Genomic DNA, 13975 nt, shown 5'->3' on the forward strand with positions numbered 1-13975 from the left:
AAAGACTGCAAGGTTTATGTGGTTCCTAAAAATAACCAAAGTAGCATGACTTTGTAGATTGAGCACGGGACTGAGAATCAGGAAACCTGAGTCCTAATCCCAGCTCCTCCACTTATCTGCTGTGTGACCTTCGGCAAGTCCCTTAACTTCTCTGTGCCTCAGTTACCTCAACTGTAAAATGGGGATTAAGACTGTGAGCCCTTTGGGGGACACGTCTGTCTGTCTCCCCCGATTAGACAGTAAGCCTGTCAAACGGCAGGGACCGTCTCTATCTGTTGCCGACTTGTTCATTCCAAGCGCTTAGTACAGTGCTCTGCACATAGTAAGCGCTCAATAAGTACTATTGAATGAATGAATGAATGACTATCCCACAAGCTTAACATGTCCAAAACAGAACTTATCCTCTCACCCAAAATCTTGTCCTCCCTATGACTTTCCCATCACTGTAGATGGCACCACCATCCTTCTTGTCTCACAAGCCCATAACCTTGGTGTTATCCTTGAATCCTCTCTTTCATTCAACCTACATATTCAGTCCATCACTAAATCTTGTCGATCCCATCTTCACGACATTGCTAAAATCCACCCTTTCCTCTCTATCCAAACTTCTACCATGTTAATACAGTTACTCATCCTATCCTGTCTGGATTGCTGCATCAGCCTCCTTGCTGACCTCCCAGCCTCCCCACTCTAGTCCATAATTCACTCTGCTGGCCGGATCTTTTTTCTACAAAAGCATCCAGGATATGTCACCCCACTCCTCAAAAAATTCCAGGGGTTGCTCATCTACCTCCTTTTCAAACGAAAACTCTTCACCATCGGCTTTAAAGCAGTCAATCACCTTGCCCCCTCCTACCTCATCTCACTACTCTCCTATTACAACCCAGCCTGCAAAATTGGCTCCTCTAATGCTAACCTTCTCACTGGCCCTCCATTTTGTCTATCTCAATGCCGACCACTAGCCCACATCCTGCCTCTGGCCTGCAATGCCCTCCCTCCTCAAATCCAACGGACAATTACCCCACTTCAGAGCCTCACGGAACGCACATCTCCTTCAGGAGGCCTTCCCTGACTTAACCCCCTTTTCCTCTTTGTCCACTCCCTTCTGCGTCACCCTGACTTGCTCCTTTTGTTCTTCCCCTTCCCAGCCGCACAGCACTTACGTACATATCTGTAATTTATTCATTTATTTTAATGTCTGTCTCCTTCCATCTAGACTGTAAACTCGTTGTGGGCAGGGAATGTGTCCGTTTATTGTTGTATTGTACTCTCCTCAGTGCTTAGTAGAGTGTTCTGCACATAGTAAGCACTCAATAAATACGAATGAATGAATGCGTCCAACCTGATTAGCTTGTATCTATCTACCAAAGCTTGGCACATAGTAAACACTGAACAAGTATCATAAAAAAGAAACTGAGTTTCCTGGGAATAAATCTAGTGACAGAGTGATGCTGTAAGTCCACTAGATGCCATCTTCTGCCAATGAATTCTTTGTCAACTTCACAATCATGTGGTAGGTTTTTTTCGGGGGAAAAACATGAGATATTAGTGAGCTAGGTAGTCTCCCAGAGGGCATCACCCCTGCCCGGTCCTGGGGCGGTCTCCTGACCCTGTGGGCCCTCTTACCCGTCACCGGCTCGATGGTCGTAGGCTGCCCGTCCACCATATCCCAGCTTTCGAAGCGGATGTTCCCGCTAGTGGGCAGGTCAGAGAGCGAAGAGATGGAGGGATCTGAGGAGTTTGAGAAAGAGATGCAGATTACTGTGGCACACTCCCCTCACTGGCTCTCCTTTTCATTCAATAGTATTTATTGAGCGCTTACTATGTGCAGAGCACTGTACTAAGCGCTTGGGATGAACAAGTGAGCAACAGATAGAGACAGTCCCTGCCGTTTGACGGGCTTACAGTCTAATCGGGGGAGACGGACAGACGAGAACAATGGCAATAAACAGCGTCAAGGGGAAGAACATCTCGTAAAAACCGATGGCAACTAAATAGAATCAAGGCGATGTACAATTCATTAACAAAATAAATAGGGTAACGAAAATATATACAGTTGAGCGGACGAGTACGGTGCTGTGGGGATGGGAAGGGAGAGGTGGAGGAGCAGAGGGAAAAGGGGAAAATGAGGCTTTAGCTGCGGAGAGGTAAAGGGGGGATGGCAGAGGGAGTAGAGGGGGAAGAGGAGCTCAGTCTGGGAACGCCTCTTGGAGGAGGTGATTTTTAAGTAAGGTTTTGAAGAGGGAAAGAGAATCGGTTTGGCGGAGGTGAGGAGGGAGGGCGTTCCGGGACCGCGGGAGGACGTGACCCAGGGGTCGACGGCGGGATGGGTGAGACCGAGGGACGGCGAGGAGGTGGGCGGCAGAGGAGCGGAGCGTGCGGGGTGGGCGGTAGAAAGAGAGAAGGGAGGAGAGGTAGGAAGGGGCAAGGTGATGGAGAGCCTCGAAGCCTAGAGTGAGGAGTTTTTGTTTGGAGCGGAGGTCGATAGGCAACCACTGGAGTTGTTTAAGAAGGGGAGTGACATGCCCAGATCGTCTCTGCGGGAAGATGAGCCGGGCAGCGGAGTGAAGAATAGACCGGAGCGGGGCGAGAGAGGAGGAAGGGAGGTCAGAGAGAAGGCTGACACAGTAGTCTAGCCGGGATATAACGAGAGCCCGTAATGGTAAGGTAGCCGTTTGGGTGGAGAGGAAAGGGCGGATCTTGGCGATATTGTAGAGGTGAAACCGGCAGGTCTCGGTAACGGATAGGATGCGTGGGGTGAACGAGAGGGACGAGTCAAGGATGACACCGAGATTGCGGGCCTGCGGGACGGGAAGGATGGTCGTGCCATCCACGGTGATGGAGAAGTCTGGGAGCGGACCGGGCTTGGGAGGGAAGATGAGGAGCTCAGTCTCGCTCATGTTGAGTTTTAGGTGGCGGGCCGACATCCAGGCGGAGACGTCCCGGAGGCGGGAGGAGATGCGAGCCTGAAGGGAGGGGGAGAGGACAGGGGCGGAGATGTAGATCTGCGTGTCATCTGCGTAGAGATGGTAGTCAAAGCCGTGAGAGCGGATGAGTTCACCGAGGGAGTGAGTGTAAATGGAGAACAGAAGAGGGCCGAGAACTGACCCTTGAGGAACTCCAACAGTTAAAGGATGGGAGGGGGAGGAGGCTCCGGCGTAGGAGACCGAGAATGATCGGCCAGAGAGGTAAGAGGAGAACCAGGAGAGGACAGAGTCCGTGAAGCCGAGGTGAGATAAGGTATGGAGGAGGAGGGGATGGTCGACAGTGTCAAAGGCAGCAGAGAGGTCAAGGAGGATCAGAATGGAGTAGGAGCCATTGGATTTGGCAAGAAGGAGGTCACGGGTGACCTTAGAGAGAGCAGTCTCGGTAGAGTGGAGGGGACGGAAGCCAGATTGGAGGGGGTCTAGGAGAGAATGGGAGTTAAGGAATTCTAGGCATCGATTGTAGACGACTCGTTCTAAGATTTTGGAAAGGAAGGGTAGTAGGGAGATACCATCTAATAGATCTGCTCTCTTCACCTTCCCCCCAAACCCAGCTCTTCTCATCTAATAAATCTGCTCTCTTCACCTTCTACGCCCCACAGCTCTCATCTTAGATATCAGCTCTCTTTACCTGCTCTTCCCACAGCTCTTCTCACATTATATATCTGCTCTCTTCACCTTTTCCCCACCCCTGCCAGTTTTCATCCTATATATATCAGCTCTCCTCATCTGGCCCCTTCCTCTTTTATGTCGGCTCTCTTCACCTGCTCTCCCCACAGCTCTCCTCACATTATGTATCTGCTCTCTTCACCTTTCCCCCTTCCCAACAGTTCTTCTCATCTTATATATCAGCTCTCTTCACCTTCTCCCCCTCACAGCTCTCCTCATCTTATAGATCATCTCTCTTCATCTGCTCTCCCCACAGCTCTCTTCACGTTATATATCATCTCTCTTCACGTGCTCCCCCAACAGCTCTCCTCATTTTATATATCAGCTCTCTTCACCCACTAAACCCCAACTTGCTCCCTTTGCCCTTCCCCAGGTCCCCATCTAACTTGGATCTGTACCTTTTGGGCATTTGGTTTCACCCACCATCGGCCCAACAGCATTATTTACTCATCCTCATATTATTTACTTCTATTAATGACTATCTCCCCCTTTAGATGGAAAGCTCACTGTGGGCAGGGAATGTGTCTACCAACCCTGTTGTATGGTTCTCTCCCAAGCTCTTAGTACAGTGCTTCACACAAAGTAAGCCCTCAATAAATACCACTGGTTGTCTGATTGCTTGGTCTTGTCTCTGATCCCCGTGCCTGGAATTCCTTCCCTCTTCAAATCCACCCAACCGCAACTCTCCCCCTTTCGAAAGCTTCCTGAAATCTCCTCCTTCTTCAGAAAGCCTCCCTTGATTCATTCCCACCACTTCAAATCATGTCAAATGTCTGAATTTATGCTCTCAGCCCTTATGTACATATATTTATACAGTCATTCATAAATCTAGGTTCTAATCCCAGTTCTACTATTTCTCTGCTGTGTGACCACTTAACTTCTCTGTGCCTCAGTTTCCTCATCTCTGTTCTCCCTCCTACTTAGACTGTGAATCTCATGTGGGGCAGGAACTGTATCTGACCTGATTGTTTTGTATCTATCCAAGTCCTTGGAAAAAATGTTTAGCATATATGTGCTTAGCAAATACCACTGTTATTATCATCATCATCATCATCATCATTATATCCTTCCATTTCTTCCTGCTCCCACTAATTGTAAATGATCTTTATCTGTCTTAGGGTATAAGATCCTTGAGGGCAGGGATAGTGACATTTGCTTCAGGTGTATGCTCTCAAGTGTATAACACAGTGCCTGAGACAGAATAAGCATCCAATAAATGCCACTGACGGATGGATTGATTGATAGATACTTCGGAATGAGCCAGATGCAGCCATAATGACAAGCAGGGTAAAGACAGTCCTTTCATTCCATAAAACAGAGGAGACCCACGGAACTCCCAAATGGAAAGAAAATTCGAAACCAAGCATCTCTCTAATAATAATGATGATGATGAAGATATTTGTAAAGCGCTTTCTATGTGTCAAGCACTGTTCAAAGTGCTGGATTAGATTCAAACTAAGCAGATAAAACACAGTTCCTGTCCCACATGAGGCTCGCATTCTTAATCCTGCATTCGACTCTCCCATGCGCTTAGTACAGTGCTTGGTACACAGTAAGTGCTCAATAAATGTGATTGATTGAATGAATTTGACAGATGAAGGAACTGAGGCATAGAGAAGTGACTTGCCCAAGGTCGTACAACAGATAAATGGCAGGCCTGGGATTAGAACCCAAGTCCTCTGACTTCCAGGCCCCTGCTCTATCCACTAAGCCATGCTGCTTCCATCAACTGGGTGCTAAACACTGGTGTGGCCAGGGGGATTAAGGCTGTGAGCCCCATTATGGGAAAGGGACTGTGTCCAACCTCATTTGCTTGTATCCAGCCCACCACTTAATAATTGCGGTATTTGTTAAGCACTTACTGTGTTCCAAGCACTGTTCTAAACGCTGGAGTAGATACAGGGTAATCAGGTTGCCCCCTGTGAGGCTCACAGTCTTAAGCCCCATTTTACAGATGAGGTAACGGAGGCCCAGAGAAGTGAAGTAACTTGCCCAAAGTCACACAGCTGACAAGTGGTGGAGGCGGGATTAGAACCCAAGACCTCTGACTCCCAAGCCCGTGTTCTTGCCACTAAGCCAGGCTGCTTCTAATATACTTCTAATAAATTCGCTTAAATTCTATTAAATTCACTTAATATGGTGGCTGGCACAGAGTATGCATTTAACAAATACCGCAGTTATTATTATTATGGTGTAGTGGACATAACGTGGGCCTGGGAGTCAAAAGGTCCTAGGTTCTAATACTGGCTCCACCACTTGTCTGCTGTGTGACCTTGGGCAAGTCATCTCACTTCTCTGGGCCTATCTCTTCTATTAAATGGGGATGAAGACTGTGAGCCCCATGTGGGACAGGAATTGTGCTTACCTGATAAAATTGTATCTACCCCTGCGCTTAGTACGGTGCCTGGCACATTGTAAGCGCTTCAAATACCACCACTTAGTAAGTGCTTAATAAGTAGTGATATCGATGATGATAAGACATGAATCCTGGCTCTGCCACTTGTCAGCTGTGTGACTGTGGGCAAGTCACTTAGCTTTTCTGTGCCTCAGTTACCTCATCTGTAAAATGGGGAGTAAGACTGTGAGCCTCACGTGGGACAACCTGATTGCCCTGTATCTACCCCAGTGCTTAGAACAGTGCTTTGCACATAGTAAGCACTTAACAAATATCAACATTATTATTATTATTATTATGCTCCTTGCCTTCAAGGAGTTCCCTCTATAATGGGGAAGGCAGAGACAATTAAACAAAATTAAAGGTGACCTCATCAGAGGGTTAATGGGAATCTAATCATTTCGGGGACCTCCCTCACCCCTAGCAGGGGTCAGCTCTCACAGGGAACTCCTGTCCTCTCCTTGCTGTTCCATTCAGGGAGACGGAGGCTGGGGAATGGGGAGAGGAGCTCTGACTTTCTCTTTTTTCCCTGAACACCCCCAGCCCCAAAGAGGTCCGCTTCAGCTCCTTGCTCCTGCTGGGGTAGGTACAAGACAATCAGGTTGGACACAGTCCCTGACTCAACATTGTAAGTAGGAGGGAGAACAGGTGTGGAAACCCCTTTTAAAAGAAGAGGAAACCGAGCCACAGAGAAGTTGCTCTAGGTCCCACAGCAGGCCAGCGGCAGAGCCAGGATTAGCACCCAGCTCCTCTGCCAGGGCTGTATTTTTTCCGTTAGCACGTGCTGCTTCTCCAGATTCTAGGGGATAAAAGAGGACCCAGAAGGAGCATGGGTTAGTGAAAAGGGCAGATATCTGGGAGTCAGGAGAGCTATGCCCATCTTTGAATCTCTCTCGAAAGCTCTCCTCCTCCTCCAGGAAGTCTACCCTGATTAAGTCTTCCCTTAGGGAGAGCTAATACACTCAAACATTTGTGCGTTCTTGACTGAGGGTAACTTACTTTCTTATTCATCTATTTACCTTTTATACTTTTTCTAGCAACAGCCACATAAATCCCCTCATTTATCATTCAGCAGCGTGGCACAGTGGAAAGAGCTCGGGCTCGGGAGTCAGAGTTCATGGGTTCGAATCCCGGCTCGGCCGCTTGCCAGCTGTGTGACTTTGGGCAAGTCACTTAACTTCTCTGTGCCTCGGTTACCTCAGCTGTAAAATGGGGATTAAAACTGTGAGCCCCACGTGGGACAACCTGATCACCTTGTATCCTCCAGCGCTTAGAACAGTGCCTTGCACATAGTGAGCGCTTAACAAATACCACCATTTATATCTGTGAGCTTTAATCTTTTCAATCAATTTTTTTGAGTGCTTTACTGTGCACAGAGCACCGTACTAAATTCTTGGGGAAGTACAATATGATCGTGTTGGCAGGTGTAGCCCTACCCTCAAGGAGTCTACAGTCTACAGGGGGAGAAAGACATTAAAATAGATGGGGCATAGGGGAAATAGTTGAGTATAAGGACACTTACCTAGGGGCTGTGGAGATAGGATGAGTATCAAAGAGCTTAGGGGGTACACTGCCGAGTACTTGCGGGAGGGGAGAGTGGATAGGGGAAATGAGGGCTTAGTCCGGGAAGGCCTCTGGAAGAAGAAGTGATTTTAGGAGGATTTTGAGGGTGGGGAGAGTGGTGTACTGTCGAATATGAAGGGGGTGAGAGTTGCAGGCCTAAGAGAGAATATGGGCAAGGGATCGGTGGTGAGACAGAGGAGATCAAGGTCCAGAGAGCAGGTTGGCATCAGAAGAATTGATTTGTACCCACTCGTCTCCCACGAAGAGTGTAATCCCAGGGAGGCAGGGCCCATGTTCCTCACCCAGTAGTCATCTCCCGGGGTGTAGGACAGTGCCATGCACATAGTAGATGCTCAGTAAATGTTATCTGTTGATTGACTGCTATCCCACTGGGCTGCTGGGTGACCTCGGATGGTACGATCCTCTAGACTGTAAAGTCACTGTGGGCAAGGCTCGGTGTGTCTACCAACTCTCCTTTCTGCGTCGCCCTGACTTGTTCCCTTTATTCACCCCCGCCTCCCAGCCCCACGGCACTTAGGTACTTATCTGTCGTTTATTTCTTCATATAAATGTCTGTCTCCCCCTCTAGACTGTAAGATCGTTGTGGGAAGGGAATGTGTCTGTTTATTGTTGTTTTGTACTCTCCAAAGCGCTTAGTACAGCATCTGCACACAGTAAGCACTCAGTAACTATGACTGACTGACTCGGTTATGTTGTAATAATAACGTTGGTATTTATTAAGCGCTTACTATGTGCAGAGCACCGTTCTAAGCGCTGGGGGAGATACAGGGTCATCAGGTTGTCCCACATGAGGCTCACAGTTAATCCCCATTTTACAGATGAGGTGACTGAGACACAGAGAAGTTAAGTGACTTGCCCACAGTCACACAGCTGACAAGTGGCAGAGCTGGGAGTCGAACCCATGACCTCTGACTCCGAAGCCCGGGCTCTTTCCACTGAGCCACGCTGCTTCCCCTATAGTTGCCCAAGCATTTAGTACAGTGCTCTGCACACAGTGAGCACTCCATAAATATGATTGAGTCACTTAACATCAGTTTCCTCATCTGTAAAATGGGGATTATAAACCCAGGGATATTTTGATGATATGTGACGTTGATGCAGAAGGATTCTGGAGCGAGAAAAACGCTCAACAAACTTAAGGTGCGATGACAAACCGAGAGGTGTCCACCCAGGGGTAAAATCTTCCCTTAGCTCTGCCAGGGCTTAGAAAAGCGTGAATCCCATCTGGGACAGGGACTATGTCCAACCCGATTAACTAGTATCTACCCAAGCGCTTAGAACAGTGCTGGGCACATAGTAAGTGCTTATCAGGTACCATAATTGCTATTAGAAGGAGTGAGTGGAGAACTGACCACTGGCAGTTTCCACTCCCTCCCTCCCACCCCCATCTTTCATCACCCACCACTTACCAAACTGGGCGGTGGTCGTCGCTTTGGAGCTGAACCTGGGGCAGCCGGGACGCAGGAGGAAAGCTCTCTGCAGCCCCCGCACCTGGGACCTGTAGCCCGCGGCCAACGACAAAGCTGGTTGGTTCTCCACCTGGGAGAGAGGGAGAGGTTAAGGCCGCCGTGGGACCCATCCCCACATCCCGAGGAAGGAAGCTCTTCTTTGTTTATCGTTATCCTTGCCTTTTTTGCTTTAATGGTTTTGTTTCATCTTTCTTGATGTGTCCGGTACGACTCCCACCCCTGACCCTCTATTTTTAGATTTTGAGCCCTCGGGCACAAGAAATTATGTCTAATTCTAATTTTTCCCCATGCTGGTTACAGTGCCTTGGACACGGTAGGCACCTGAGAGGCAGAGGACCTGGGTTCTAATCCCGGCCCTGCTAGTTGCCTGTTGTGTGACTCTGGGCAAGTCACTTAGCTTCTCTGAGTCTCGGTTTCCTCTTCTGTAAATGGGGATTCAATACCTCTTCTCCCTCCCCACGTGGGACTAGGATGTTGTCTGACCCAATTATTATGTATCTACCCCAGTGCTTAGTACAGCACTTGGTACATACTAAGCACTAAACTGATTATCAGTCAATTATTTATCGAGTGCTAAGAGGACTGTACTAAGAGGACAGGAGAGGGAGAGGACAATACAAACGTACAAATACCATAAAATAAATGACTACTCCTACCCTTGGGCATCTGGGGAGGGATTGGGGGAAAGGGCGGCAGGCTCAGGGAGGGGACAGGAAAGAATCCACTGGCTAAGAGGCTCCCAAGGCCAGCAGAGGTCAGCTACCATCCATTCCTTCCTCGGTCCCTCATCAGCCCTTGGATCTAAACTTTCATTCGTTCGTTCATTCATTCATTCGTTCATATTTACTGAGGGCTTACCGTGTGCCGAGCACTGTACTAAGCCTTTGGGAGAGTGCAATATAATAATGAACAGATACATTCCCTGTCCATAACCTCACTGTATTCTGGCGGGCGACTCTATCGGTCTCCTCAATGGTTTTCCTGCCTTCATCCTCTCCTTCATCCAGCCCGTGTTTACTCTGCCGTCCGCATTATTTTTCTGCACACATCTCGCCACTCCTCAAACAATTCCAAGGTGGTCCATTCCTTTCTACAGCAAGTGTCTGCCCAGTGGCTTTAAGGCATTCCATATGTTCTCTCCCTCTTATTAGCTCTCTTTTTTTTATGGTATTTTTTAAGCGCTTATTCTGCAGCAGGCACTGATCTAAACTCTGGGGTAGATACAAAGCAGTCAGGTTGGACACAGTCCTTGAACCACATGGGGCTCACAGTCTTAATCCTCATTTTACTGATGAGGTAACTGAGTCACAGAGAAGGTAAGTGACTTGTCCACTTAAGATTGCTCTTAATCAACCAATCAATCGTATTTATTGAGAACTTAACTTGTGCAGAGCACCACGCTAAGTGCTTGGGAATATTATAGAGTTGGTAGGCATGTTCCCTGCCCACAGCGAGTTTCACACTACACCCCAGCTCATTCTCTTCATTCCTCCCAAACTCACCATCTCCCGGTACCTCATTCTTGATTTTTCCTGCCTCTGACTCCATCTCTTGCCTAAAGCTCCCTCCCTCCCTCTTGAAATCCACCAGACATCTTCAAACACCTTCTGAAATGGCCCCTTTGCCCTGGAGATTTTTCTCTAGTTAAACTCCACCTTTTTTTTTAAATGGTATTTGTGAAGTGCTTACTATGTGCTTGGCACTGTATTAAGTGTTCGGTAGATCCAAGTTACTCAGTTTGGACACAGTCCATATCCCACTTGGGCCTCACAATCTTAATCCCCATTTTAGAGATGATGTAACTGAGGCACAGAAAAGAGCCGTGGCCTAGTAGATAAAGTCTGGGCCTGGGAGTCAGAAGGACCTGTGTTCTAATTCCAGCTTCACCGCTTGTTTTCTGTATGACCTTGGGCAAGTCATTTAACTCCCCTGTGCCTGAGTTCATCTGTAAAATGGGACCTGGACTGTGTCCAACCTGATTACCTTGTATCAACCCTAGCACTTAGTATAGTTTCTGGCATAATAATAATAATAATAATAGTGTCGGTATTACTATGTGCAGAGCACTGTTCTAAGCGCTGGGGTAGATGGGTTCAATCCTGGCTCTGCCACTTGTCAGCTGTGTGACTCTGGGCAAGTCACTTAACTTCTCTGTGCCTCAGTTACCTCATCTGTAAAATGGATATTAAGACTGTGAGCCTCACGTGGGACAACCTGATTACCCTGTATCTACCCCAGCGCTTAGAACAGTGCTCGGCACATAGTAAGCGCTTAACAATTACCAACATTATTATACAGGGTACTCAGGTTGCCCTACGTGTGGCTCACGGTCTTCATCCCCATTTTACAGATGAGATAACTGAGGCACAGAGAAGTTAAGTGACTTGCCCACAGCCACAAAGTTGACAAGTGGCAGAGCCGGAATTTGAACCCGTGATCTCTGACTCCCAAGCCCGGGCTCTTTCCACTGAGCCACGCTGCTTCTCTCGTTTGTTAAGCAGACAGTAAGTGCTTAACAAAAAGCATTTAAAAAAAGTTAAGTGACTTGCCCAAGGTCACATAGCAGACAAGTGGCAGAGCCAGGATAAGGATCCAGGTCCTTCTGACTCCCAGGCTGGTGCTCTATCCACTAGGCCACACCGCTTCTAGTTCTTAACCATCCACAGCTGCGCTTAGCCTTTATGTGGGTTCACCTACCATTAATGTTTATGCCTCATCACTATTAACTCTATAGTACAAGTCAATCAGGTTGGACACAGTGCCTGTCCCACATTGGGCGCACACTCTTAATCTCCATTTTACAGATGGGTTAAAATGAGGCCCAGAGAAGTTAAATGACTTGCCCAAGTTTACACAGCAGACACGTGACAGAGCCGAGATTAAGAACCAGGTTCTTCTGACTCCCAGGCCTGTGCTCTATCCACTAAGCCTGCTGCTAGGTGCCTGGCACATAGTAAGTTCTTAACAAATACTATTTTTTTTTAAAAAAAGCTCGTCGAGGGCAGGTACTGAGTCTTAGATTCTTTTGTACGCTCCCAAATTCCTCAGTGCTGCTTTCTGTTCAATCATTCATTCAATAGTATTTATTGAGCGCTACGTGCAGAGCACCGTACTAAGCGTTTGGAATATATACTCTGTTGTACCTCCAGACTAAGCTCGCTGCGAGCAGGGAACGGTTCTCCCCACTCCATCCTATCGTATTGTGGTCTGCGCACAGTAAGCGCTCCATAAATACGACTGACTGATGATTACTCTCTCAGGTGGTCAGGACCGTTCCCTGCTCCCATTTGGCGCCCAGTCCGGTGTCCTGCCCCTGGTAGGCGATCCGGGGTGACCGCGATGGGTTGATGGCGGGGCTGCTACCTCATTGTAGAAGCGGGTGACCGCCTGTGCAGACTTGCTGAGGGTGCTCCGGTTCTGTGACAACTTCCAATCCGGAGCCTTCCCCTTCCGGTTGACCACGTCTTGAAGCTTGCCAAAGCCCTTCATCCGAAAACCTTCGCTCCCATTCTCCGCCCTCCTGTTCTGCCTTCTGAATTCTAACCCTTCTTTCACCTTCCCAGAAAACATTGGGAGCAAAAGTCAGGGATTTCCGTTTCAAAGGCCTAGAAGGTCGATGAATAGAGATGTCACCACTCATACGCGGACAAGGACATACGCGTGCATACGGGTGATTTCTGTCGGGCAGAAAGACCTTCTTGTTGGGGAGAAGCTGACTACAAATTTCCGTGCTCAAGAACTGGATGCATTCTTGTGGCGTGGAGTCCTTCTAGGGAATGAATCCGGGAGATGGGGAGCCACGTTGCTCTCTGAGATTAAACCAGAGGCATTTCACCAGCCTCTCCTTTTGGGACCCGTCGAATGAAATTTATGTGTTTGTTTCTGTGCGTGTATGTGTGTGCATGTGTGATGTCACAATCATTTCCACAGAAACTCCCCGTTCATTCCCCTTCTAGACTATAAGTTCCTTATGGGGAGGGAAAGTGTCTACCAACTCTGTTGTATTGCTCCCTCCCAAGTTCTTAGTACAGTGCTCTGCACACAGTAAATTGCTCAATAAATGCCACTGATGATTCATATTCACTGACTGGTTGATTCTATGAAGGAGGAAGAGGAGGCGGAAGGTCCAGTGGGACTCGTTGCACGAAACCTATTGAGGGACAGGGTCTGTGACTAATTACCACTTCCATACTCTTTCCCAGGGCTTAGTACCATGCTCTGTTCACAATAAGTGCTTAATAATAATAATAATAATGATAATGGCATTTGTTAAGTGCTTACTATGTGCCAAGCACTGTTCTAAATGCTGGCGGGGATACAAGGGGATCGGGTTGTCCCATTTGGGACTTATGGTCTTAATCTCCATTTGGCAGACGAGGTAACTGAGGCCCAGAGAAGCTAAGTGATCACACAGCTTGCAAGCGGCTGAACCGGGATTTGAACCCATGACCTCTGACTTCCAAGCCTGGGCTCTTTCCACTGCTTAATCAATACTATTACTACAACTACCGTTACTGCTGCTGCTGCTGCCAATTTGCCTGAAGAGAGCTGAAGAATCTATGTTCGAGTCACTTTCTGAATTCACGTTGCAATCCCTTGTCAGTCAATCAGCAGAAAAGCAACGCGGCCTAGCGGGAAGAGCACAAGTCTGGGAGTCAGATGATGCGGGTTCTAATCCCAACTCCACCACTTGTCTACTGTGTGACCTTGGGCAAGTACCTTAACTTCTCTGCACCTCAGTTTCCTCATCTGTAAAATGGGGATTCAATCCTACTCCCGCCTACCTAGACAGTGAGCCCCACGCGGGACGGGGACTGTGTCCATCCTGATGACCTTCTATCCACCCCAGTGCTGTGGAGGATGCTCCGGAGGAT

The 13975-nt window shown here is 48.1% G+C and overlaps 1 protein-coding gene across 5 annotated transcripts in view; it reads right to left on the bottom strand.

Moving 5' to 3' along the window:
- CCDC27 (coiled-coil domain containing 27) overlaps positions 1-12988 on the bottom strand; it is a 31372-nt gene extending 18384 nt beyond the window's left edge. For 3 of the 5 annotated variants that reach the window (XM_029066606.2, XM_029066605.2, XM_029066603.2), the window contains exons 1-3: positions 12465-12988; positions 9042-9171; positions 1627-1731 (exon numbers count right to left, since the gene is read on the bottom strand). In XM_029066606.2, the coding sequence (XP_028922439.1) occupies positions 1627-1731; positions 9042-9171; positions 12465-12671 (442 nt within the window). In that variant the 5' untranslated portion in view covers positions 12672-12988. The remainder of the gene's footprint in view (positions 1-1626; positions 1732-9041; positions 9172-12464) is intronic. The other 2 variants (XM_029066604.2, XM_039912092.1) reach the window with 2 other exon arrangements.
- Positions 12989-13975: the final 987 nt, after the last annotated feature.

The sequence above is a fragment of the Ornithorhynchus anatinus genome, chromosome 5, assembly GCF_004115215.2.
Source record: "Ornithorhynchus anatinus isolate Pmale09 chromosome 5, mOrnAna1.pri.v4, whole genome shotgun sequence".
Lineage (NCBI taxonomy): Eukaryota > Metazoa > Chordata > Mammalia > Monotremata > Ornithorhynchidae > Ornithorhynchus > Ornithorhynchus anatinus.